The sequence below is a fragment of the Apteryx mantelli genome, chromosome 1 (assembly GCF_036417845.1).
Source record: "Apteryx mantelli isolate bAptMan1 chromosome 1, bAptMan1.hap1, whole genome shotgun sequence".
Classification (NCBI taxonomy): domain Eukaryota; kingdom Metazoa; phylum Chordata; class Aves; order Apterygiformes; family Apterygidae; genus Apteryx; species Apteryx mantelli.
Window position 1 is genome coordinate 137,368,690 of NC_089978.1, and position 27,762 is coordinate 137,396,451.

The 27,762-nt window shown below is 40.4% G+C and overlaps 1 protein-coding gene across 1 annotated transcript in view; it reads left to right on the forward strand.

Moving 5' to 3' along the window:
- Positions 1–27,420, forward strand: part of CRACR2A (calcium release activated channel regulator 2A) — a 68,968-nt gene extending 41,548 nt beyond the window's left edge. Inside the window, exons 8-18 of the mRNA XM_013956256.2 lie at positions 267–454; positions 2,453–2,524; positions 3,940–3,985; positions 4,733–4,824; positions 6,235–6,559; positions 14,990–15,122; positions 17,221–17,302; positions 18,722–18,836; positions 19,474–19,575; positions 24,738–24,814; positions 25,764–27,420. Of these exons, the coding sequence (XP_013811710.1) occupies positions 267–454; positions 2,453–2,524; positions 3,940–3,985; positions 4,733–4,824; positions 6,235–6,559; positions 14,990–15,122; positions 17,221–17,302; positions 18,722–18,836; positions 19,474–19,575; positions 24,738–24,814; positions 25,764–25,854 (1,323 nt within the window). The 3' untranslated portion in view covers positions 25,855–27,420. The remainder of the gene's footprint in view (positions 1–266; positions 455–2,452; positions 2,525–3,939; positions 3,986–4,732; positions 4,825–6,234; positions 6,560–14,989; positions 15,123–17,220; positions 17,303–18,721; positions 18,837–19,473; positions 19,576–24,737; positions 24,815–25,763) is intronic.
- The last annotated feature ends 342 nt before the right edge of the window (positions 27,421–27,762 follow it).

Consider the following 27,762-nt stretch of genomic DNA (forward strand, 5'->3'; position numbering starts at 1 on the left):
CCTGTAAACACCTTTTTGTGGTTTAGCTTGGTGCATTTTGGAATTTGTTGAAATTCAGTCACAGAAAGGGTGTAATGCTTTGTTTTAGTGTGGCATAACTATGTCTGTATTCAAAGCAGCAGGAGAGTGCTATTATACATTACCATCATATGGCGACTTCAATAGAAATAGAGTCCCCATTCAACTAACCCCAGGTCTTAAACTGAAAAACCTCAAAGCCAAGATGCTTCAGTGAATTATAATTATTGTCTTTTCTTCCATTCCAGTTAGAGGGACAATGTACAGAACTTCTCAGTGACAAGCGAGAAACCAAAGTAGAGAACACCAAGCTGAAGCAGACAAACCAGGAGCTGCTGAGAGACCTGGAGAAAACTTCTCATGAACTGAGTCTGGCTCAACAGCAGTTACAGATGCTTCAGGAGGAATCAGCAAGGCTACATGAGGAAAAGGAAATGTAAGTCTCCAGCTACTGTAGTACTAGGCATTTGCTTGGCATGCCAGTGAACCTCTTTCTCAGGGCACTCAGTGCTGTGACTTAAGTTTGCATCATGTATGCAGAAACCACCAGCAAAGCCAAGTGCATTTCTGGTGACTTTTCCCCAAATAATTTGTCAAGTTTTCTATAGCGTGTCTGGTTTCTGCAGAATCTTTTACTACTTCTTCAAAATGTGAATGTTCTCCCCCCCACCCCAGGTTATTTGTTGGGGGTGTTTGGATTAAAAATCAGTTACGTTGTTTAAAAAGTATGCTTTAGTTTTGAAATATCAGTAAGAATCCTTACAGAAGTTACAGCTGTGGCACATGATGTTTCATCCTCTTCAAGGTTAATTCTGTCTAAGACTCATTTCTCAGAATATACTGTGGCTATGAGACAGCTAGGATGTGCTTGTTTTCTTCATCAAAAGCAAGGCTAGTGCATAATTTCTGACCAAGGAGCCTGGAGAGCAAGATAAAAAGGCGCTTGTGCAGCTGAATCACAACTCACAGAAGACCTCATAGTGATATTCCTGATCCATCTTTTTTGGATTTCCAGTGTAAATATTTTGGATTTTAGTTTCTGTCTCTGAATTACAAAAATATTTTGCAGTAAGAAATATTTACAATTCATATTTTGAGGAATACAGATGTCTTTTAAGTGACTGATCAATCTACTTGTCTTGTTCTGGCCTTCTACACAAGGCAAAAATCATGGTACCATGAACATGTAATTTGCAGATGTATTCACTGAAGTCTATCTAATGGAAGACATTTTCAGAAGAGCTTAGGGTTATATAAAAGCCTACTGCTGTCAGTGGAGAGAAGTTGCATGCCAAACTGTGCTGCATATCTTGATGGAATCAACAAATTTCAGCAGTGAACATAATAATGTCAGAGCTGTGTCTATTTAGCAAGTTTCAGTATAGATCACAATATTGGATCAAATGTCGTATTCTTTTTCCGCTAAACTTTGTGCAAAATTCTAGTTAGTTTTTACTAATTTAATCTTTCTTGAGGGTGTAAATAATGAACTTTGTTGATAAATGGTTGTTAAAGATCTGGCACTATGTTTTGAACACTGTTTTTAGGTTTACATGTTTGACTTGCAGTTTGGAAGTAGACAGCAGAAATATTCCTCTTTAGGGTGGCATTTTTCCTCTTAGAAGGCCTCTCTTTTCTGATCCAGATCAAAGACTGTGAAATGATCTGGTTTTAAAGCTACAGAGGAAATCTGCCCAGTGACTGAATAATGCTACTGCATTTACAAAGCACTTTGGATTCAATAGTGTTTTATGGAATTAGAGCTCAGCCCTACTCAGCTGCACCTGCAGTGTTGCTTTAAACATCTGTATCAGTCTGGTAAGACCCGAGCTGCTGAAGCAGGTATAATGTTCAGGCTGTGCACAGGAAGTACTTCAGGCTTCACTGAAAGGCAGAAAACATTTAGGGCCAGGCACTAAGCTGGGTTAAGTCAAAGCAAATGGTGTGAATGTAGTGTAAAGATCTGAGACTGTGGCTCCAGTATTTAAAGTTGCACAGCTGTTTAGGATAGGAACTGAAAAGAACTTGTATGGAATGTAGACATATGAACCTGAAATATGGTCCCAGACAAACTAATTTTGTATAAAGCATCATGTGATCCTTAGTGGCCATAAGTAACGAGAACTTCAGTTGTACGTCTTCTCTGCCTTGAATGCAAGTCCCAGTACCAGCATATCTTAAGATCTCGAAAGAAGAAATTCGAATCCCTCTAATTCTTAAAAAAAACCTCTACACCTTCCTCTGCTAATTCAAACTGCTCTGGTCCCATTGGCTTTCTGCTGAATAAGCTTCTTTATAAATTAGTAGCCACTCATGGAATAAAGGCTACAGGGTTGGAGAAGTCTCAAACTTGGGCTCTCCTAGGAGGACACATTTTAGCAATATTGTTACCATGGTTAGTACAGTTCTATTTCTTTATTTTTTTATGTTACAGGGAGGTGTACAGGGTGACAGAAACCTTACAGAGGGAGAAATCAGGACTTCTGAAGCAGCTGGATTTCTTAAGGTAATGTGCACCTTGCTTTCAAGAACTTCTTACATCATTCTGAAGTTGTATGTTAATAGATTAAATGATGGTGGAATGATGATACAAAACCTAGCAAAAAGGATATTTTAGTACGAAGGACGGTATGTCCTTATGTCATCTGCACCTTCACAGCCCAATCATTGCATATAGTAGAAGGCAGTAAAGGTGAGAGATGTGCTTTGTTTTGGTGTTGCAGATAGCCTCTGTTCCAGAAGCCAAGTGTAAAACAACTGTGAGCTGTTCAGAGCTGGCTCAGTGGCAGAAGCCTGACCACAGGATCGCTGAAGCTTAGTAAAAGGCTCCATTGTTTCTAAAGTAATGGAAGCACAGCCAAAATGAAGACTCTGCCAATGAGTTTATTTGTAAAATCACATCAAAATAGGGCCAGCTAATTATCTCTATAACATTTTGGGACTGATAGAACTTAAAATTTGGCACTCTTGGTACTTGTAACTCTTTATAATGTGCAACAATATTAGGTTTTGTTTATTTAATGGTAAGTTTGCATGGGCTATAGATTGTACTTGCCTGTAGGCCTTCAATTTACTTCATTTACTTTAGGTGGCCTCCTTAAAAAGTTACCTAAAAACTGCAATGCTAAAGGTTGAGGATAGGTTCATACTTTGCAGTGTATTTCCCAAATGGGTCTGCATAGGTCACTCCATGTGGTGTGAACTCCCCTGCTGCTGGCAACGGAGCCACAGCTAGAAACAGCTGACAGCAGTGGTTGTTTCTGTTCATGAAGGCTGTAGCGGCTCCTCAATCTCTTTTATGGTCAGGCCAGCAATAGATGATGACACTGAGTGATGCACTAAGCAGATGTGTTGTCAGATCTGATCAGAGCTGGCTGATTGCCTGGAGCATCCATTTCTTATTGTTTCCACTTCTTCTGCAAAATGAATGGAAGCTGGATGCTTCCTAGAGAGACTTTTCCATGACAGCCAGAACTGTAGCCCACAGAGGGACATAGGTGCCCTTCACAGTTGTCACCAGATGGATAGAGAGGGTGTTCGTTACACCCTCTCCCCATTAAGATGAAGAATCTACTGTGAAAAGCTTTAAACCTTCTAATTTAGAGTAAATGAAGGCATATTGACCAGAACTGGTTTCTGTGTGTTAAGGCATTTGCTTTGATAAACTGCAGGCTGAGGGCCAGATGCCAGCTGGTTTTGATCAGCATAGCCCCACTGGAGCTTTGCCTCAGATAGGAAACTGGCTGTGTGAGAATGTAAATGAAGCATGATCAAGGATGTATATATGCCAAATTAAAATGCATTGATGTTGCCTTCTCCATTGTCAATTGTCTAGTCTGTCTCCCGCTGTTGAGTAGAAAAGACAGCCAGTTCTAAATTCCTGGTGCCACTGTTTCTTTTATTTGTGTTCTCTCCTTGCAGGGAGAGGAACAAACATCTCAGAGATGAACGTGACATATTTTTACTGGTAAATAGCCATCATTTCCATTTACAGTACTGAGCAAACACTGATCAGAACATCCTCCAAAGACAGGGATTAGTAACTACATTTTTAGAATTATAAAGCCGGAGCTATCTTAAGGGAGATGAACCTTCATAATAACCATAATAAGAAGCTAAGGATGCAATCATGAGGGAGTGAGATAATCTAAAAATATATATATATTTTTTTAATTCAGTTGTGTTAATCTATTCAGTCAAAAGTAGCTAATCTCCTGAAACATTTATATAGCAGTACAACATCTGAGTACCTGAATCAGTATTTTGGAAAACTTCTAACCTATTGGTATTGGCTAAGAAGAGATCCTGTTAACACTCTGTCCAGCAGCAGAGAATGGGCTCCAAAGAAGTTCCAGTAGTACCATGGCTTAAGGAAACTAAGGCCACTTAGTTTACACTTTTTGTCCTCTTATTCCTACAAGAAGATGCTAGTGTAAATCACCACAGATCTTTTGATTTCTTTTCCTAACATTATGCTGATTTATGCTGTTTATGGTGGTCCACTTAGTTCACAAAGACCAATTCTTGCAGGATCTGGAGTTTCTATGTTCTGATTGTTCATCAGTGAGGATTTTGAAGCATTTTTGCTTCTTAGGACTTTTTCTACAATGTTTTATGTCATAGTCATTGCGTTATTTCAGCATTTGCAGTAAAGGCAATTATCCATAATGAACAACAGGAGTAAATTAGTGAGAAGAATTCTCTATTTCTGCAGAAGTGCAAAAAAAGTGTTCCAAAAGCCAACTGGAAGCAAAGATCAGGGTCTGTCATTGGAAAATACATAGAGGGCAAGGTATTGCCTAACAGGTAAGAGCTTATTTTTTTCAAAGTGTTCTGTATTTGAGTACTATAAGGCTTATACAAAGAAGATGTAGAATGCGTTTTTCACTGTGATTTCTTTTTGATATCACTAAGCCTTGAGACTTTTCAAAGCACATATTTCTAAAGTGTCTGTCACTGTAAGATTAATGTGCTCTTTAAGAACTTTGGAAATAAAGGGCCATAGTCTCACATAAAGCAAGTGTTCTGTCTACAAAGGCAAAAGACTTCCCCAGCTGTGTGCGAACATGTGCTGGAAGGCACAAAAGTTTGTCCATTACCTAATGTTGAGGTGGTACAATGTTCTTAGTAACTCCTCCTGAAAGAGCATGCCTCCTCACCTCTCATTGCAGAAGACAGCAGTCCAGCAGTAAAGCGTAAGAATGTGGGACTGGCAAGATATGGAGAATTTAATTCTCAGCTGTGTGTTTGTAAAACTGAAATAGCCGGAACAAGATGGAGATCTCAATGAAATATTAATGTTTCCTTTGAGGTGAGAGGAGCTGGAAAGAAGATTATGGCAGCACTTGGAAACAGAGGCCAAGACAATGTCCCTGAAGACACAGAAGCATGAAATTTAAGGAGGACAAAGTTTCAGAGATGGAATTTAATAAAGTTTAGTACAGAGGAGTGATTGACAAAAGCAGTTGCAGCACAAAATCATAGGAGTTAGGTGGGAAGGGCCTGTGGAAGTTCTAATCCAACCTCATGCTCAAAGCAGGGCTAATTGCAAAACTTAATCAGGTTGCTCAGGGCCTTGTTCAGTTGATTTCTGAACTTCTGGATGGAGAGCCCCCAGGCCCTTTGTGCATCTGTTCCAGTGCTGCACCACTGTCTTGGGGAATTTTTTTCCCCTGTATCTAGTCAGAATTTCTCTTAAGGCAACTTGCATCTGCAGCCATTGTGTGCATCTGAGAAGAGTCTGGATCTATCTTCCTTGCATTATCCCTGCTGTTGAATCCCTACTTAGCCATTTTTTCTCCACACTCAGCAAACCCAGCTCCCTCCTACCTGCTAAACAGAGAATTAGATCATACCTAGAAAGGATCTAGCTAAGGTGGTTGTTTTATTCTTTCAGAATAGTGGGGGGGAAAAAACCCATACCGGAGAAATGTACAATAGCTAGTCCATGAAGCTAAACTCATTTTTTAAAATTCTGGTCCAGGTTTTCCCCATAAGTTATTAGCTTTCCCCATGATGCTTATACTCCTCAAGCACACTATATAGATACACCTTGTACAATGAACTGGCTTTTCAATAGGTACTTGACTGAATCAACTATGTTTGCCTTAAGTAGTAGAAAACATAGGAGATTAAATTCTATTATATTAGAATAAAACAATAGGAATCCCGGCCTGATATAGTTTTGTGATGTACTTATTTTTTATCTCTGTCTAGCCAGTCATTTGAAGAAGATGATGTTTACAGTAACTCAGTAAAGAGAAGGGGGTCTGTTGGGCTGAATGGATTTCTCTCTGTAGAGCCTGATGCTGGAGCTACTGGAGGAATGTCTAAAGCATCACATCTCCAAAGAGTAATATCAATTGAGGAAGATCATCTACCTCAGCTTCTTGAGAGGCCAGTGGATAAGCAGCTGAACAAATGGACTGGAGAAGATGAAAATACTCCTGAGAAGGAAATAGATAAAAACATAGAACAATCTATGGAACACACACCATCATCTTCCAGAGGGCAGCCAGTAGGGAAGGAAACACTGTCAAATGTAAGGGGACAGAGGACCTTAGAAAACATGAAATGGTGTTGAAGGGGATACTGTAATGTGTTATTCTCAGAAGCTAAAATCATTTCATTTTCTGTTTGTAAGTAAAAGTCTGACAAATTAGGTCATTGATCTGCATGAACAGAGAGATGGAAATGTATTCCAGATAAATTTTGAAGGCACAAAGAAGGGAAGCTAGGCCTAAGAAAATGGTAGCTGCAGACAATGTGTGCATGGACTTATGTCTTTTTATGACTGTAAAAGCGAGAGCCATTAAAATATCTCATTTCTGGAAAGATTTGTTGAGGATTAGACAACAGATTCTGAATGACTGTTTAGTGTAGTTATGCCTTGTAATAGTGGGAGATGATAGAAGAAGATCCATTGAAGGGCAGCAATTGTCTGAAAAAGAAGTAACTCTCTCTGAAACATTTAAGTGGAAAAGTTGTTCCCTTTTTTTTACCAAAAAGTGATAATTGTCATAATGTGATAAATTTGAGTCAGCTTTGGTAGCTGGAAACTTAGATAGATTTATTGACAAAAAATGAGAGCAAATATCCTACTTTTTAATCAACATTTGAAAAGACTTTAATTGGCAAATTGAAATCCAGATTTTTTTTTTAGCTCTAGCTTTTACATGAATGTTAGCAATGAATTCCCCAGGCAGTAATGATCTATAAAAAGATATGCAGGAAAGTACATTTCTTTGTAGTCTAAAATCTTTCTTGCACTGCCACTGCTTCAGAGCTAGCTGTGCTTGTGATCTAATTTTAGTATTGTTATTAAGTATTACCCATTGTTATATTCTTGAAGCATACATTTAAAAAATTAAGGTTTAGGAAAAAATAGGTATGCTTGGTCATAATTATGTAGTTCTAGAAGAAGCAAACATATCTTAAAAACGATGATAAATTTATACCATGGTTGCATAATAAGTTCTAAGTGGTACATCTTAATAAAAAAAGGCACAGAACAAGCCTTCCATTTATAAAAAGAATAGTTTGTCAAAGCCTTCTTGAGGCATTAATGTTATATAACCATAAGGAACTTAGTTTTGTTATCAAAAGTAGCAAGATGTCCTGATTTGTGGTATATAGCTTACTCTGGCTGGATTCCCCTCCACTTAATGTCAGGTGGACCCTTCTCAGCAAATAGCTGCTGAACTGAATTACTACTTTATTAACAGGAAGATGTCCTGACACTAGATACTGCTTGAAAACAAATGATGATCAGGCTATTACGCATTTAGGATTTTAATTTAGAGAATGTGCTTATTATTATGGTATTAGATAGCAACCAGAAAATCTATTATCTGATTTCTTAACCAGAAACTTGAAATATTGACATAGTTTTGTGCCTTACTGAAATCTCTGTGTCCTATGACTGGAGGAGCATTAACCTTTTTGAGAAAGGGAGTGGTCTAATTGACAGGAGATGGGAAGGTAGTGGAGAAAACTATGCTTTTTTCTGGTTCTGTGGTGTGTTGTGGGCAAAATCATTCCATCTGGTAATTTTTCCCTTCAGCTGAATAACACTGTAAGATCTTTGGGGCAGGAACTCTCTTTTGCACTGGAGTAGGAAATTAGCAATCTCAGGCTTTTCCGAACTTTCCAACTATTGTCATAAGAATGGACAACAATAATGATGAATTTACTCTCTATGACTGCATATGCTTGACTCCTGTTGAAATCATTAGGCACTATTTGCATCCTTGGAAAGGTTTTAATTTAATATGTACTTCTTATTTACTGTATCATATTTTCAAAGTATGACATCATGGGATTTAGGGGCAGGAGAAGCCAGGTAGGTCATCAAGTCCGACTAGGACCAGCCTGTCCTGTTTGCTGAGCTTGAGCAATGATGCTCTTTGAAAGCACACCCTCTCAGCTGGATGGAATATGGACCTTCCCTCAGATCTTGTTTATTGATTTTTTTTTTTTTTTCCAAAGCAAGTGAAAGCAAGGGGGGAGGGAAGAGAAGGAACCAGAAGATGTTTCTTGTCTGGTTGATGAAAATGTTTCATTTCAGTTTTTAAAGAAACGTGAGGATAAACTGGAAGGTCATTTCCAAATGTCACTTAGAACTGGGCATTCCATTTTTGTTTTCTAGGAAATGTCAACTTTAATGAGTTGGCCCAACCCTTAGTTTGGGTTGTTTCTTAGATTGCTTTTTAACATTTACTTTGAAAAAAAAATTACAATATTCCTTTCTGACAAACTCTCAGTCCATATGGGGCTGAAGTATGTGCTTCTCTGCATGGTCCTCTTGGCCTACTGACCAGTTTGAAAGGAGCAAGCTGAGAACACTGGTTGGCGCCAGCTAGAGTGGAGGAGGGGAACCTGCCAGTAACTATTCAGTTGACGGCATTCCTGTGCTCAGGGAAGTCCCCAGGCTGTGTGAGCGTCTGACTGCTGCCTTTCCCTGTGGCACAGGGATCGGCAGTGCTCCATGTCTCCTTCTGTAAACCAACTGTGACCTGAAGAATTTCTCATATGGCTTTGCATTTCCTGAATACAAAAAAATTTCTTGGGACCACCTCTTTTTGTTGTTGGGATTTAGACATCAGAAGTCATCTTGTTCCATCCAGTGCTAGCCCATTGATTTTGTTTCCTGACAGCAGGGCTGGGCTAAAAGGAGTGATATCCAGTTAGTAAGTGTTCCCAGGGCAGCACTACATATAAGCCTCATCTGAAGCTGATGAAAACTTCAGAAAAAAAAATTCTCCTCTCTTGCTGCATCGTGAATTATGAGGAGCCTGTCTCAACCAGTCTGTTTGTCTCCTTCCTGCTGCAGCCAGTCCCTCTCTCCTCTCATGTCTTGCTGCTCAGAGGATGTGTAGATGCCCGTAGAGTCTAGAAATACTTGTGCAATGGAGACAAAATTGTTCCATGTAATCACTATCATGTAGCTCACTCACAAAGGCTGTCCAAGTCCTGTGGCCTTCAGTGAGGTCCTGTTATTCTCTGTTTTGCACTAGGAAGAGGAAGGGTCTGGGAAGACCTATATTTTTTTAATCCATCGCCATTTGCATTGTTGAAGTCTACCTAACTTTGTATTGCTGCATTCTGTGATCTCATTGCTTCCTATACTGAACTCAGATCCCTCCTAGCTGCTGGCAATAAGTTTTCCTATTCATCAGACATTCACAATCAATTATTTAGCTGCTAGTCTTTTATGACCTACTGCATCTTAAGGGAGAGTAGAACCAATGTAAATTTTTTCTCCTTTTAGAAATGAACAAGTCTATTTCCATCCTAAGGGCTGTCTCCGGAAAATGTCTAAGAGTTTGCAGCGGCACATGGGTCCAACAACCACTCTCTTATCTGGGAATTAACTGCCAGGCAGAGCATTTTTTCTGACGGGTGGCTCGGAAGAAGAGGCTGCAGTTAGCATGACCATAATGCAATCAGAAAACACCTGAAGAAACCACAATGGAAATTAAAGCAACATTTCCTGTCCAAAACCTCTTCCTGTAGAGACTCACTGAGGTGCAATTCCTCTCTCCCTGCTCTTCCAGTACAAAATATGGACCACTATGTTTATACCTGCCATGTTCCACATTTGTGTTAAATTGCACAAAAGCCAGGTATGTTGCTTGACCTGGCTGCTGTTTATATGAAGGCCACTCAGTAGACAACACATCTAGACTTTTTCAGACTTCATTGTAAACTAAAGGAAAATTTACATTCCACTTCCATTCCATTTTCCCATCAGCACTTTGTTCAAGTAGATTATAAAGTAGCTAATCTCTTAATATGCAGTGTTCAGATGCAGTTTTGGAATCACATTTGATTATTAAGGTGGGTTACTTTCATGAATAAGCTTGATACATCTCAATGGGAAATGCTGACATCTCAAGTTGGGATGCCTCCAGCAGGTGAATGCAGCCAGGGAAGTGTGCATGGGATGTGGCTATGGAGGATTCTCTTTTACCCCTCCTGGGAAACCTGCATGCTCGATCACCTCTCTGAAATGCCTGTACACCAATGCACGCAGCATGGGGAACAAACAGGAAGAACTAGAGATATGTGTGCGGTCGCAGGGCCATGATCTCATTGCCATTACAAAGACATGGTGGGATAGCTCGCATGACTGGAATGCTGTCATGGATGGCTACGTGCTTTTTAGGAAAGACAGGCCAGGAAAGCGAGGTGGTGGAGTTGCTCTTTAGGTGAGAGAGCAACTGGAATGTATTGAGCTGTGCACAGGGGTGGCTGAAGAGCGAGTCGAGAGCTTATGGGGAAGGATTAAAGGGCAGGCTAGCATGGGGGACACTGTGGTGGGTGTTTACTACAGGCCATCTGATCAGGAAGAGGAAGTGGCGGAGGCCTTCTACAGGCAGCTGGAAGTAGCCTCATGATCACGGGCGCCAGTTCTCATGGGGGACTTCAACCAGCCTGATAGCTGCTGGAGACACAACACAGCTAGGCACAAACACTCCAGGAAGTTCCTGCAGAGCATTGGTGATAACTTTTGGACACAGGTGGTGGAGGAGCCAACGAGGAGAGGTGTGCTGCTGCTGCACCTCGTACTAACAAACAGAGAAGGACTGGCCGAAGATGCGAAGGTCGGGGGCAGCCTTGGGGGCAGTGACCGCGAGATGGTGGAGTTCAGGATGCTGCGAGGAGGAGGCAGGGCAATAAGCAGGATCGCAGCCCTGGACTTCAGCAGAGCAAACTTTGGCCTCTTCAGGGACCTACTTGGAGGAATCCCATGGGTTAGGGCCCTAGAAGGAGCGGGGGGTGCCCAAGAGAGCTGGTTACTGTCAAGCATCACTTCCTGCAAGCTCAAGATCGGAGCATCGCTATGAGTAAGGAGGCAGGAGGCCTGCATGGCTGAGCAAGGAGCTTCTGGCAAAACTCAGCCAGAAGAAGGAAGTAGAGAGAATGTGGAAAGGAGGACAGGCCACTTGGGAGGACTATAGGCACGTTGTCAGCGTCTGCAGGGATGCGACGAGGAAGGCCAGGGCCCATTTGGAATTAAATCTGGCAAGGGATGTCAAGGACAAGAAGAAGGGCTTCTTCGCATACATCAGGAGCAAAAGGAAGACTAGGGAAAATGCGGGCCCGCTGCTGAATGGGGTGGCTGCCCTGGTGAGAGAAGGCAGAGTTACTGAATGCCGCCTTTGCGTCAGTCTTTCCTGCTCAGGCCAGCCCTCAGGACTCGCAGACGCTGGAGGCAAGAGAGAAAGTCTGGAGAAAGGAAGCCTTCCCGTTGGTTGAGGAGGATGGGGTTAGAGATCATTTAGTGAAACCTGACACCCACAAATCCATGGGCCCCGCTGGGATGCACCCACGAGTGCTGAGGGAGCTGGCGGATGTTATTGCTAGGCCACTCTCCATCATCTTTGCAAGGTCCTGGAGAACAGGAGAGGTGCCTGAGGACCGGAGGAAAGCCAGCGTCACCCCACTCTTCGAAAAGGGCAAGAAGGAGCACCCAGGGAACTACAGGCCAGTCAGGCTCACCTCCATCCCTCGAAAGGTGATGGAGCAGCTCGTCCTGGGGGCCATCTCTAAGGCTGTGGCGGACCAGAAGGCGAGCAGGAGTGGTCAGCGTGCCTTCCCCGAGGGGAAATGATGCTTAACCGATCTGATAGCCTTCTATGCTGGAATGACTGCCTGGGTAGATGAGGCGAGAGCAGTGGATGTTGTCGACCTTGACTTCAGGAAGGCTTTCCACACTGTCTCCTGTAACATCCTCATAGGTAAGCTCAGGAAGCGTGGGTTAGATGAGTGGCCGGTGAGGTGGCTTGAGAACTGGCTGGCTGGCAGAGCTCAGAGGGTTGTGCTCCACTGATGTGGAGAGTCTAGGTGGAGGCCTGTAGCTAGCGTCGCCGTGCCAGGGGTCAGTCTTGGGTCCAGTCTTGCTCAACTTCTTCATCAGCGACCTGGCTGAAGGGACAGAGTGCCTCCTCAGCAAGTTTGCTGATGATACAAACCGGGGAGGAGTGGCTGATGCAGCAGAGAGCCGTGCTGCCGGTCAGAGGGGGCTGGCGAGATGAGCAGGCAGGAACCTCCTGAAGTTCAACAAAGGCAATTGCAGGGTCCTGCACCGAGGGGGGAATAAGGCCGTGCAGCAGGACAGGCTGGGGGCTGAGCTGCTGGAAAGCAGCTCTGCAGAGAAGGACCTGGGAGTGCTGCTGGACACCAAGTAAAGCACGAGGCAGCAATGTGCCCTTGTGGCCAAGAAGGCCAATGGTATCCTGGGGGGGGGGGGGGGGGAGGGGGGTGCATCAGGAAGAGTGTTGTCAGCAGGTGGAGGGAGGTGAGCCTCCTCCCCCCCCCCCCTCGACTCAGCCCTGCTGAGGCCACATGTGGAGTAGTGTGTCCAGTTCTGGGCTCCCCAGTACAAGAGGGATGTGGCACTACTGGAGCAAGTCCAGCGAAGGGCTACAGAGATGATGAGGGCACTGGAGCAGCTCTCTCTTATGAGGAACGGCTGCGAGAGCTGGGCCTGTTTAGCCTGGAGAAGAGAAGGCTCAGAGGAGATCTTATCAATGTGTACAAGTATCTGAAGGGAGGGTGTAAAGAGGATGGGACCAGACTCTTTTCAGTGGTGCCCAGTGACAGGACGCGAGGCAACGGGCACAAACTGAAACACAGACAATTCCATCTGAACATGAGGAAATACTTTTTCACTGTGAGGGTGACAGAGCACTGGAAGAGGTTGCCCAGAGAGGTTGTGGAGTCTCCTTCTCTGGAGATATTCAAAACACACCTGGACGCGATCCTGTGCAATGTGCTCTAGGTGACCCTGCTTGAGCAGGGGTGTTGGACTAGATGATCTCCAGAGGTCCTTTCCAACCTCAGCAATTCTGTGATTCTGTGACTGCCTAGTATATAGGGAGTTGAGCTCAAGGCCTCTGGTGTCTTGAAGTCTTAGAACTATTGAGGTGTGAATGATCACTGGGGACAAGCTATTTCCTATCAGCTAGTCCATTTCTTTAATTATTTTTCTCAGAACCGCTGCAAAAATTGTGCCAAATTGATGTTTGTATGTGAACTTGTTTTATTTCCTAGAGGTCACAGCATAATGATCACTGTTGGAAATTGGCTAATAAGCTGGGAATGTTTTTCTGCAGAACTGAAAATGTGCTTTATATAGATATATGTGTATTAATAGCAGCTTATAGTTTCAATAGATTTTGGGTTTTTAAGTATAAGTGAACAATAGAGGTGAAGACTCTCTGTATAGTTATAACAAGGGACCAATCCATGAAAGAGATGAGCACATATTTAGGCCCTCAAAACTTACAGTAGTGAACGGTTTTCTTTCTAATTAAGGAAGACAGCAGCCATAGTTGCTTTTTTTTTTTCTTTCCTCAAGAGTAGCTCTGTAGTTTTTGCTCTTTCCTGTAATGCTTCAGTATATTTGTACAAAACATTTGCAAGACCAGATTTCTATGTCATGTTCAAAGAACTGTGAGGAAGAGAGTCCAGTTCTGATGCCTTCTCGAAGTCAACAGTGCCTCAAATGCCCGGCAGAGGTCCTTTCTTTTCCTTCCCTTCCCTCCCCTTCCCTCCTGTCCTCTCCCTCCCTGCAAATAAAGGAACATCCACGTCTTGCTCCCCTTTCTGTAGCATTAAGAACATAACTCATATCACACTTCCTCCCACCTTCAACACCCCTGCAGACTAGCTGGTGCTGCACTGTTCTTCCTGAAGCAAGCCATTCTACATAGAAAGAGAAGGGATTTGGGAGTAATGGCCTACTTAGCAGAGTATATAAATATTCTCTCCAGCATCTACTTAGCTTAGTGTGCAGTAAACAGCACACGGATAGGTAGAACAAATTGTTCTTCTTCCTGCTTGAAAAACTAAATGGCAGGAACTTAGCTGAATGTTAGCAGCCTCCTTAACTGGGCTTAACTTTCTCTTTTTCTCACTTCCCCATCCCCTCCCCCCCACCTGTGATTTTAAACAAACATAGATGTGGAGTACCACAGAAGCTCTTGGCACCACAGAGAGGAGAAAGGAGAGAGGAGAGAGGAGAACCTGATGATAGATGGCATAAGCCAAAGTTATGACTTTGCTTCTGTTATCTGGGTGAAGATGTGCTGTTTCTACTGTGTCATTGGTATAGGATGGAAACCACGGAACAGAGCTGTGTGAAGCTTATAGTTTTGATTTCCAGGGATGAAAATAAACTGTTTTGATTAGGTTCATGCCTTCTCAATGCAGTTTCAGTCAAAGCTCGTATTCAATATACCTGTAGATCTCAGTGAGCACAAATTACTCAACTTCAAATAATCTGGAATGATGCATGGGAATCATCTGTAACCCTGAGTTATTTCAGGAAACAGAGTTCTGCTTTATAAGAGAATGTGATGGGATAAAATCTTTTCCACCTCAGCCTTCAAAACAAGGCGAATTGGAAAGGCAACAGAATTTAGAGTGAGAGCAGTTGGAGACTAATGTTTACTCTTATTTGAAGGAGGAGAGAATAAACTCTGTCCCAGACCACTTGTTCAAGATTATTTTTGTTGGCAATTCAAGTGTTGGAAAGACTTCATTCTTAAGGCGATTCTGTGAAGATCGTTTTTTCCCAGACACAGCTGCTACTGTGGGTAAGTTTAAGAAACATTACAAATATTATTATTGCTCCAACAGTACTTAGCAGCTTCTACTGATATTAGGCCTATGTTGTAAAGTGCAAATGCACAGATGTTGTAAAATCCTTTATCCAAAAGGGGAGTAGGACATGCAAAGAGAACTTTGCTAAATTGGGAAGCAGATTATTGACAGAGAGGGTTCAGGTTAGTTTTTGTAGCGAAATCCTGTCATCATTGAAGTCAATCAGAAAATCCTATTGATTTCATTGAAGTAGAATTTCCTTGTAGAGCTCTTTGTTCTGAAAATAATATCCTGTTCACTAGACTGCACTGTACTGTACCATCCCACCTCCACGTCTCCAAGGAATCTGATTTTGTTTTAAAAGAGAAAGTAGCATAACTGAATTATGTTTAAAGATTTAGCATTATATGAAGGAAGAAAGAAAAATGTTAGACCAGTGTTCTCAAAGACTAGCACCTACATTGTACTTGCATTGCCTGAAGTTGTAAGTCAAGCTTTCAGAAGTCAGACTTGTAATTAAGGTTCAAAAAATAATCAGATTATTGCAAGGCAGCTGAATTAATGTGAATGACCAGATTCATGATATTTAGTTTATATATAGGCCTTATTTGTTCTGTAGCAGATTTAAATTAAAACTTGTTCACAATGAAAGGTGTTTAAATTAGCGGCTTCATCTTGCATTTGTAACAAGCTAAGAACCCTCAGGTGACCTGTCGCTGTAGCTCCCATGACATATGGAGTAGATTGAGACACCTCAGTTTAAATTTCTGCTGGTGCATTACATGTCTAAGCTCATGTTAGAGTCAGTGAAGATCCAAGGGGGGGGTTGCTTGCCTTAGCATAGGGATTTAGCCTCATTTTAGCACTCCCGGGTATTTCACCTGGCCCCCAGCTGCTGCTTTGGAAGACTGTATGTCCCCTGGGTGTCCGGCCAGATTGAAACAAACATACTGAATAGCCTAGGGCATTTTCAGATAGCAGTAGGGGTGTGTGAACAAGTAATTGTATCCACCTCCCCCTCCTCATCAATCCAGTCGGAGGAGCCAAGAGAGCAATTCATATCACCAGGCACTTTGATGTCTACTTCACTGTGAGCTTAATAATTTCCTAGACTCCTAGTTCTTCATTGACTAGATCTCTACTCTAATGGGAGCTTAGATACCAAAAGTCTACATTTAAGAGTCTTCATCTGGTGCTACATCCTGTCCATGTTAACTTGTTAAATGGTGGTAGGATTCCTATGGCTCTGAGCTCTTATAAAGTGTGGGCAATTGCCTGGAGCTTCCAGAGAAAAAGCATAGGAATGAGTCTGACCTTTTGATCTTTTAGCTGCCATCCAATAATGTCGCAAATGCAATGACAATAGAGTGTTTGTCAGAGCTTCGATTCAGTTTTCACATCTATAGGTTTTACAAGTTGTATGGCTGGCAAGATAGACAGGGGAGAACTGGGAGAAAATTCATTTAAAAACTTTGATAAGTTAATCTTTGCCTCACTTCCATTTAGCCACATGAAAGTTAAGGGACTAACCTAACTATTGTCTGCTCAGCTCCTCTATGCTGTAGCAGATAGGAGGTTCTCCAGCTATTCAGCCCTTCCATCTTCAGCATTCATCTTAGGTTCTACTGTCCCCTTAGTGTGATGCCTTGTGTTTTTTCACTGACTGTAGAAAGAGCCTACGTGGCTGGTTCAGACAAAATGCTGAACTTTCAGACAGCTAAAATTATACAGCATGAATTTCAGACTGAATGGCTTAGACTGCTATAGACTATCAGATGGACTCTTGAATCATGTACCCTGTTTTGAAAAGTTACTAATCTTATAGCTTTTTCAAAATTCAGTTACTCTGTTACCATTCAGTATTTTATTACTGAACATCTTTTGGCAAGTAAAAAGGTCCTATTGTCTTATAGCTAGAGACTATATAGAGGCTAGAGGCTATATAGAGAGACTAATAGAAATGTATGTATGTCTCTCTGTTAGAGACATAATTTTTGTCTGGAGCTGGAATTGTTGCCATTTGCTGGATTGGGTTTTCAAAGATCTAACTGAGCATATAAAGAGACAACCTACCTTGTACTTCTGTTATAGGTGTGGATTACAGTGTGAAAACAGTCACAGTAGATAATTGCCAGGTAGCCCTGCAACTCTGGGACACTGCTGGCCAGGAACGGTGAGAAAAACATTCCAAGGTTTTATATGCTTGAAATATCTGTTTAAAGATTAGCAAGCAGGGTCCTAATCCTGCTTCTCAGGAGAGGAACAAATATAGAAATATTCCTAACAGAACCAATGAAATCACAATATAGAACCTTCCATGGCATCTATAACATGAGCTGATTTGGTGCTGAGTATCCACTGAAATGCTGGTAGTCTGTTACAGAGATTCTTACTAAAGCTCTTAGAAGTTTAGTACCACATGCTTCTTCAGGAGGAAGGCTGATTTAAAAACTCACCTAGAATTATTTCTATAATTATTTCTATAACAGAAAATGCCTTCTGAGTTAAAATTGAGCTTTTTCACCAAAACAATTCATTTCTAGTTCAATCTTTCCAAGTTTTTATTAGTTTATAGTGTTGATTTCCCTTTTCCATCTCCTCACCTACTGTGCAGTTTTCTATTAGTAAAAGCAAGGATGATGATGATTTAGGTTTTGTACAGGAAACATGAAAAAAAAAACACAGAGAAATCTCACTATCTTTAGACAGACCTCTTTGTTAGGGAGAAATTTCTGCTGTGATTTCCAAGCTTAAAATGAAGGAGGATGGGAGAAGGTGAGATACGCGACTGATTATTGGGACTAACCCAAAAGCAATTAGACAAGGCAGAGGGAACTTTTCCAAACACTTCCTTTCCAAAAATATTTTTTGCAAATAATTTATTTGCTGTTGCAGTCATTGGTGGTAGGAGTGTCATCCTTAAACCTTCTGCTGAATGTGAAAAGGAGGCTCATGATTCAGGAAGAATGGGATTGCTTGGCACAATTCATAATATGCCTCTGCTTTCAAACAAGATCTGCAGTGAAGATCAATATCACAGCTTCTCCATCCTCTAGTTTATGGAATTATGGAATTAATATATAAGCAAAATAAATATGGATTTAACCCTTACAAAGATTAGAATGTTGGAGGAAACTGCATGGCAACATTCTCCATTCTTTTTTTCATCTCTGTTTTACTGGCTTGCTATGGAATTTGAACAGGCAAATTAAACTCCATTATTTTTTGGATTACTATAAAAACAGTGCAGTATTATTCACCTACATTGGACATTAAGGTGTGTAGATGACGAGCTCTATAAAGCAGTTTTCTAATAGTCGTATGAATAGCCCATGGATTTAAAGTGTAAGCAATTAAGTGGTGGCAAAGTTTTGGGCCCTGATTTAGAAAGATGTATATTAATACCAGCCCGTATAGCTGTGGCCTAAACTGAGCTGAGAGATGGATAAATGCACAAGATGCATGCTTCTGACTCTTGAGGGGATCCAATGGGATCTAGCTCCTGATAGCTCCTGCGGAGCAGATAGGAATTACATTGTCACATTGCTGCTTCTCTTAGAGAACAGAGCTATAAACAGATTCTTACTTGCAGGTACCGCAGTATTACCAAGCAGTTTTTCAGAAAAGCTGATGGTGTCATTGTGATGTATGATATAACAGCAAAAGACACATTCACAGCTGTCAAGCAGTGGCTCATGAGCATTGAGGTAACATGACATAGCTTTAAATCTACTGTGTCACTAGTATCTACCTTTTTCCAGACAGGGAATTTTAGCTGGGGCAAAGCAGAGAAGGCAGCATGTTTCTTGTGGTAGCAATTACATTTTTATTTGTGATTTTGATCTTCATAGTTACCAGTAAAGCCATTTTTAAAAGCTCTATGTCCTTGAAAATAGTCACAGTTCTAGGGTTTTAAGGAGTAAATATCTCCAATGGCTACTGCTTACTGGATCAGTTCCCTTGCTCCTGGCTTTCCTTCTACCGGACATAAAATGGGGGGGCGGGGGGAGGGAAAGGGGAGGAAGCCCAGTGCGGAGTCCTCTGATTTCTCATGAAGGTTATCTATCTGAGGACTCTTTTTAATATGAAGTCTGAATGTCTATTGTGCTGGCCCTTTAATCAAAAATTCTGAGCACTTGAGTGCAATCTCTAGCAGAATCTGTCTTCTTCATGTCTTTAGTCCAACTTCAATGCCTGATATGATCCTAAGAAAAGTGATGCTTACCCAGCTCATATGTGGTGTCTTAAATTTCATGTTGCACTGTGACATTTGTTTGTTTATCCTCTTGATCTGTAATTTTTTAAAGAAAATGCCTCAGCTGATACTTATTCTTTGATTTGCAGGAGGCAACTGGGGAGAATGTACCTGTGCTTTTGTTGGGTAATAAAACCGATAATGAAAAGGAACGAGAGGTCCCCAATGGAATGGGAGAGCATTTAGCTATGGTACAGTACTCAGAAGGGAACTCCTTATAAAACTTGAAGGAGAAGGCTGTTGAATTGAGTCTGAATGTGTCTAAATTCATAGAAAAACAGATTAATTTTAATCAGACAAGTATTTTTGAAGGTGAGGAACCCTGCCATACTCATCAGTCTAGCTCTCAGTGATGTAAATGCTGATATTAAGTGGTTATAAAATCATCTAGATAAAAAAATAAAAAGGTGAGTGGTGCCAAAGATATTAAGCATTCATTCTTATTCTCTCTCTCTTTCTCTCTCATTTTCTGTCTTTCTCTCTTCCTTTTCCCCTTCTTTCTCTCTCATTTCTCTGTTTAGCTCTCTTTTTTTCCCCCCTCTCTTCCCTCTTCGGATTGATTGTTAAGAGTGAGATAATTTGGGAACCTTTTCTCCCTCCCACCTCCTTTAAGACCACAGTAGACCATCTGTTACTTCCATGGATAGTAGGAGTAGAAAGCGTGTTTATTTTTAGCATCTTTTTATCAAGTAGAGAGACAAAGTAAGTAGGGTTAGCAGTCTGCATCTGCCAGAGCACAGAGTGTATCCATGGGCCATAATTTAAGCATCAAAGGACTGCAAATAGAAAAGATATTTGTTTACATTCCTGTATACCATGCCCATCATTTTTTTTTCTTTTGTGTCTCTCTATATAATGCATATAATGTGAACACCAGTGACTCCAGAATATTCATTTATTTAGAAATAAGTCATCCCAGTGTTCACGAGAAATGAACTGAGGTGGGTAGGAGTATAGCTGAATTAAACCATGTGTTGAATTTCTCATATGTACTTGTTTGTCATTTGAAAATGGATTTACTGCTTTTGCCGTGACTAGAAGGTATACTACAATGAATAGAAGGTAAGTAAAAGGAATAGAAGATAACTAGAAGGAATATTTAAAAATTTGAAATGCAGTTGAACTGTTCTCAGTTTATAAGAAAGATTGCTGCCAGGCGCCTCTGTATAAATGAAAGATTTAGGGCCCAAACTCTTTTTTTAATCCCATTTTGAGTATTCACAGAGTCTTGTACAAGCATACCTCCACATTCAGGTTTGCGTCCATTATTTTGTCTTTATAAGAGAGCAGTATCAGCCTTGAACTTCATCCCTCAAAGATTCTTCCTTTAGGAAATGTTTGGTTTTCCTGTAAGCATTGAAATGCAGGTCCTGGAGGCTTCTAGCTAGGTGGGACTAGGACTTGTAACATTGAATCCTTCTTTGAAAAAGCAGCTGACTCATAAACCATAAATGGACAGAGTGGTTGTCTTATGTGTCATTTAGGTCTCTTCAAAAATTGCACTAGCAAAACAAAGATTAATCATTCTGCATGATATGCAGAACTCACACCCCTCCCACCCCCGACCATTAATTCTAACATGTTATGCAAGAAAATAAAATCTTTTACATAAGTAAAACAAAACAGTGTCAAATGAAAAATGGTAATGATCAAATGAATGGACCTGAATGACTCATTTGAATGTTTGATTGTGCTCAGTGGAGCTAAGGGAAGGAATGACTGATGACAATTGGCTAGTTAAAAAGCAGTACAGATATAATTAAATTATAAACAGTTTGCTTGTTGAACTTATAATAACTATTTATTTTAATGAAATATTAATTCTTGTTAAATTGCAGTTTCCTGTGAAACCACATAACAATGTCTCTATTAGCAAATGCAGTTGAGTTGCTTATTTTGTGAATAATCTCACCAATTACTCATAAGTGGCCCAAAGTACACTTGACTAGATGCTGAGCTAATATAAATCTACATAGCCATACTATGTGAAAAGGATCCTGAACCTGTTTGTACAAAGAATCAGGTCAGCCAGTCAACCCAGAAGTCTAACAGTTTTTGTAGACTGTTTCAAGTGTATTAGGTCACACAGGATGGGATTGCTTAAGCTAGTTTTTTTCTGTAGTTAGCAGAGGAATGCGTTCTTTCGGAGGGCGTTTCAGCCCAGCTGTCATAGCTCTTGCTTTGCTTCAGTCTCAGATCTTACAAGTCAGTGTGCTATAAGATTCAGGAAGAAACCTAGGGGCTCCCATTATTAAGGCACACATCACAAAGCTTGTTTGGAATGGCAGGCAGCACAGTTCTTTATTAAAATGAAGCTTAGCAGCCTGAAGGGAGTCCTGTCAATTCCTCACCATTTGAGAAGACTGGTAGTTGCAGTGTGATACTCCAGGAAAAGGGGAATAGTATGAGGATGGTGATTCTGGAAGGCATCAGAGGGAAGAAGAAGATCCTGATGAAGCTGGTCTGTAGTTGGATGAATGTAAGAATAAACATCATGGTGGCAGTGAGAATTTTGCAGTATTGATTTTTCAGGGAGAAATAGCAATGACAAAAAATGTTCACATCCAACACAAGACTGACCTGATAGAAAGCATCTGAAACTCTATTGCTAAGAAATGGTAAAGTTATGGGGATGTAAAGAAAAAAGAGAAAAAAAAAGAGAAAAGGCCAGTTCATTTGACTTTTCTAATGAAGGAGCCTACAAGGAAATCTCCATTTAATAAATATCTCTTTAGCTTAAGCCACTGATCAAGAGACAGTTCAGATGAGCACAACAATACAGAGAGTATTCAGAGCATAATGTGGACAATCCAGGAACATCCTATGTCCTAGCTGAGTGGATTAACATAACCAGTGCCAATTATTGAAATAAAATGACTTATGATAAAGGCACTGTGCTGGCATTCAGGCAGCATGGTTTTATTCTGGCCTGGCGCAGACTTCCTGAATGATCGTAAATGTGTCAATAAATCCTTCTGTATCTCTGTTTCTCACCTGTGAAACAAGATGACAATGCTTCCTTTGTCTGCCTTGTCTATGTAAACTGTGTAAGCTTCATGTGGTCAGGATTGTTACTGTGTGCTCATACAGTGCCTCCTGTATCAACTTGGCAGTATCATTGTAATACAGATAATGCATATGAGAGAGAGAACACCACTCAGTGTGATACTACACGGCTACACTCACAGGACAGAAGTTGCCCAGCTCCCATTAGTCATCAGTTCTGCATTAATTTTCCTCCCTGCTCTTTAGTTGCCTTCTGATTTGTATATAGCTTTTTAAAATGAAGTATTTGCCACGGGTCTCCCAGGTTCAATAGCTAATTTCCTGGATAGACATGTGTTTCCTGAGTGATTAGTTAGATGTTTCCTGCCTTCTGCTACTTTAGGTTCTTTGTTGTGCATTCTAATGTTTCCACCCCAGTTCAGAGAAATGACATCCTGAATTTCCAGATTGGGTCCTCCTCCAGAGAAGGAACTGTCTGCCAGACTGACAGAAATAAGTAATTAATATCAATTGAGTTTAAATTACACAACACATTTGCCCTGCCACTTGGCATTTGTTGAAAAATCCATTCTGATTCATGCCAGAATCAGTGGTGTCATCACTGCAAATTTTCAACTAATGAAATTCTGTCATATGTGGGGAAGAAAGATGTAGGCCCAGTATCACTCTCTGCTTGACTGACTCAGAGTAGCCAGATACTGACCACAGTAGGTTTTCTCTTAGGGTTCTGATCACCTGAGCAGAGCAAGGAAGCGGGGAGCATAAATTTGATTTCAAACTTCTGTTTGTGTGGATGGTAAAAAATTTGAGCAGGTCAACTTTTATCTTAAAACGTTTCTAAGGATAGCAAACAATTGTAGGCTTACATTATTGTAAAAAATCATACAGAGCACTACTATTTTTAAAAAATGATCAGTAAAGTACCCATCAAAGGCTAGCATTCCCTGATTTCTCCCCTTCTTTCCTGTTTTGTACTTTCCTGGCCACCCAAAGATTACTACAAATGGTTAAAACCTGGTGTTCATGAAAACAAATAGAATAAATCACTGACAACACATTCAAAATTGACATTTGGCGATATTGGAACATTTTTAGAGCTGCTAAAATAAGCTACCATATTTGTGGAACTGTTATTTTCCACACTTTTTTTTGTCTTTGAAATTTCATGAAGATGATGAAAAATTTCAAAAAGGTTTGCAATTTTGGAAGCAGGGTATATTTCTAAAAAACTAACCTGAAATATCCAGTCATTTTAATAGGAACTTTAGGAAATCTGCATTTTAAATGCCTTATGACGGGTAGTTAAATAAGTGCAGATGCTGTAACCACACTTAATAGCAAACAAATGAAAATATGCAGACATGTGTGATTAAGCTACTGACTTATTTCCTTGAATTTTAACTTACATGCAAGAAGACGTGTAGAAAAGTGGAAAGTGAATAGACGGTGGAACTGTGGATGAGTAAAAGGGCATATTATAATACCGTGGAGGCAATGTGAGCTCCAATATAGTATTTTTTGAAACTGGTCAGATGTCTGTTTTGGAGAGGATATGCTCCTTTTGTCATTCCCACTCAAGCTGTTATTGACACCACTGTTGCCAGCTTAGCTTTTTGTGCATATGCTCTCTTGCATTTATTGTGCTAGGACTTCATGCTTTGTAGTGCTGTGCATGTCTCCAAGGCATGATCCTTTATCTATCATACTTAATTGCAAAGTTCCCAGGGGCTACAATACCAAGGGTTCAGGCTGGTTGAGGGATGGGAAGAAGATGCAGAAAAATGTCACAAGGACAAAAAATGAAATAGAATTGATTTGTTGTTACTTTAGCTGAAAATTTTAACTTTCCATTTGGCTGCTGAAAAGCATTGGCTTCAGAATGTTGAATGCAGAGCATTTCTGCTGAAGCTTTCCAGGATTAAAAAGAAAAAGAAAAAAGTCACGGGAATTTTTTTCACCTGCTCTGACAAGTACTCAGTGATGTACTAATAGCCTCCTCATCAAAAGGAAAGTTCACAAAACTTCAGCACCTTGCAAGACATGTTTGCATTTGAGCCTTTGAGAGATCAATTTCTCACAGAGGAAAGCCAATGTGTAGAACAAATATCTGTTCAGAAATACATATGGTTGCTGTTTTGGGGGTACACTTGGTCTTCTTTTATTTTATTACTCTTTACTGTTAACTGCAGAATATAGTACCAATTTTTCATAGAGCCTGTTGGACAAAATGACCTATTTCTGCTTCTTTTTCTTCATTTATGTTTCAGTATATCTGTGTAGCTTTTTTTAAAACTGGAGTGAGAAGTTGTGCAATACTAATTGAAACAGTCTTTCTGTTTGATCCTAGGATTACAATTTAATTTTCTATGAATGCAGTGCATGTTCTGGGCACAATACCAAAAAGTCCATGCTTCACTTAGCTAGGTAAGAAGAAAACAAAGTCTGCAAGCTGTAAAGGTACCTGACTGTTCCCTGTGATTGATGACAGAATGATTTCTGTTTGCTAAATTAGTTTCATAGGAACTTAAGGTGATAATTTTTTTGTTCCTTTTAAACTGGTCTATAGCCTGATCCTGTTGCTCCAACCAAGCAGTCCTGTTGCTCCAACCGAGCAGTCCCTCAGGTTCACACAGAGTCTGATGTAAGTCAGTGATACTCTGCATGGACCCAGAATGACCTGAACTGATGCTAGGAAAGCTGTGTGTGGAGGGCCTGGTATGCTCTGATTGTTCTTGCAGGAAGGTCTTGGAAGTTTGGAGAAATATACTTGGAAATGGATGCTGCTGAGTCCTTACACTAGAGCGTTGGATATGCTTCTTTCTTTACTTTGCTCATGACAGCTCAAATTCAGCTGTCTGCCTTGGGTCTGGGAGAGAGGGGAAGGAGGATTTTCAAAACTATATGAAGATAAGGGATAAAAATACCAATAAATCTGTCTCCCCTGAACTCCTTACACTGGTGAAAACACTAATAATGAAAGGGCAGATCTTTAATATTGTTACTGCAGTTGGTGAAATTTTGGGAATGTGTCAGAGAATTGACAAATGTCTAACTACCCAGATGTGGGGGGAGGGGAGGGGGTTGCTCAAGCCTCAGAAATAACAAATGAAAGTCACTGTTTTGATTCTCTGAAATACAGAATAAATGCTAATAATCAGCACCAACAACATTTTTCCAACTGAATGAACAAAGTATGTTTGGTGATGGAGTCACCATTATTTTGCTTTGTTTTTGCTTGTTTATTAGATCATAAAATTCTGTCATTTTCTGTTAATCTCTAGACTATTTTATGTGTGTGGAGGAGATGTTTTTGTTTTGATCTCTTATGCGTATTGTTCTTTTTCTCTAACTACTTTCTGTTTCTTTCCCCCAGGATTTTAAAGGAGCATGAAGATAAAGTGAAGGAGAAAACTATTCAGCTTCAACCTGATACAAATAAAAAGTCTTGCTGTACTAGGCCATAAAAGGGTGGGACGTGTTTAGAGAAAAGTTGTACATTTATACCACACTACAGTACATCATCATGTTTTTCTTATCCCTCAAATATCACTTTTGCTGTGTTCTGAATATAGGTGTAAGTGAACCTTAAAATTTTTGTATACTCTGATCTTCACTTTTGCAAAGATTGTCTTTAGTTAGTTGACAATGTATTTAGGGGCAGTGACAGTCTTTTTTATTCTGTTTGACACCTAGCATCACTGAGTCCTGCTTTGTGATCAGGCTCATAGAAGCTGCTGCAATATTAATACGAAGAAATAACTTTTATAGGAAGAAAACCGCTCAGAATGTGAAGTAAATTCTCACTGGCTTGGATGACTTATGTTCTGAATACTTTGTTGACTTCAGTGCTGGATCAGATTCTTTACATCCTGATTTTGGGCTGACCTTTGCTAGAGTTTTTTTTTTTTTAATTGAAATTGGCAGGTAGTTGGTTGTTTAAAAGTAACACACCAACAACTGCTAAGTGTAAGAATATATTTTAAACTTCAGTATAAAATATACATGAACAAGGAATTGAAGCACTCTGAAGATTCTCCTAAGTAGCATTAACTGATTCACCTTGATAAAAAAACCCTCCCTTGCACTTGGATGTGCTGGATCAGGTATGTCCAGGCAGGTCGGTGAGGTACCATGGAGTCTTGCCCAAGCTATCACCAAATAAACTGGTATGTTTCCACGATGTGAGGTGGTGCAATGCAGAGATCTCAACTTCGTTTCCAGAAACAGTAGTCATGGTAGTGCACTACTATGCTCTGGCTAATTAGCATGGCACTCGGAGAAAATCAGCCTGGGCTTTTCATGATATTTGACATGGCTGTATTGCTTTGGATTTCAGAACTTGCTCAGATACCTCTCCTTGGTTTACTTTGCACTCTGCATGGTGTCCCTTAGAAGTCCCAGAGCAACCTGAGGACAATTTGAACATTCAAGTTAGTTCACTTTCTTTAGTACTGGTGTGGCCCTAGATAGGAAGCGTATTTTGCTGGTGCAGATGGCTGTAGTACAAAACATCTTATAGCTGACTGAGCAGCTAGTGATCTCCAAAAGTCTGTCACAGAAGGTTTCATGCCAGATGTTGCTGAGGCAGAATTTCAGAAATAGAAGTTCCTCTTCTGAGGAAGATTTTGAGAAACATTCCAGTATTTGAGGAGTATAAAGCACAAATCTCACCAAAATCCAATGGGATATTGCTCGTTTTTTGCAATTTTAAGAACAAGTTCCTTCTCGTGCACCTAAATATGTTACTGATTTTTCAAAAGCATCTGCTGTGCAGCATTTTCCTTTGGTTTAAGTGTATGCTAGCACTGGGATACAATGCTTGAGAAATCAAACCCTTTTGATGGAGACCTGCTTTAAAAAATCCCTCCATCGTAAGAAACCTACATCTCATAATTACTTTTGGAAACCTTTGTAGAATAAATGAAATTGAGCAACTTGAGAGTGGGTTATACAACCAGCATATGGTCAACAATCATTCCTGTTGGCATTTGTCTTTACTGCATCCAGCCATTGTGGTAAGCACTCAAGAATGATTATGCATGATGGTGAGCTTGTTGGAAAAACAGAACACATGCCATAGTTCTATTTCATTAAAATATCAGAAGCAAAATTGTAGATATTTTATATGAGAATGTTACAGATACATTATATTTTCAAACCATTTTCTAAATGTTTCCAAAAATTTACTTTTGGCTTGAGTAATGAATCAATTTGAAATGAAAGAGACTAAAGTTAAACACAAGTTCATTAAGTAATTCTCTTAATTTATTTTGAAATAAAAACTTTCACAGTAATTCATTGTGCTCTTGGGATTTCCGTCTGATCAAAGGTATTTATCTAGTGCCAAGGAACAGAAGTTTGCAGACTTCCTT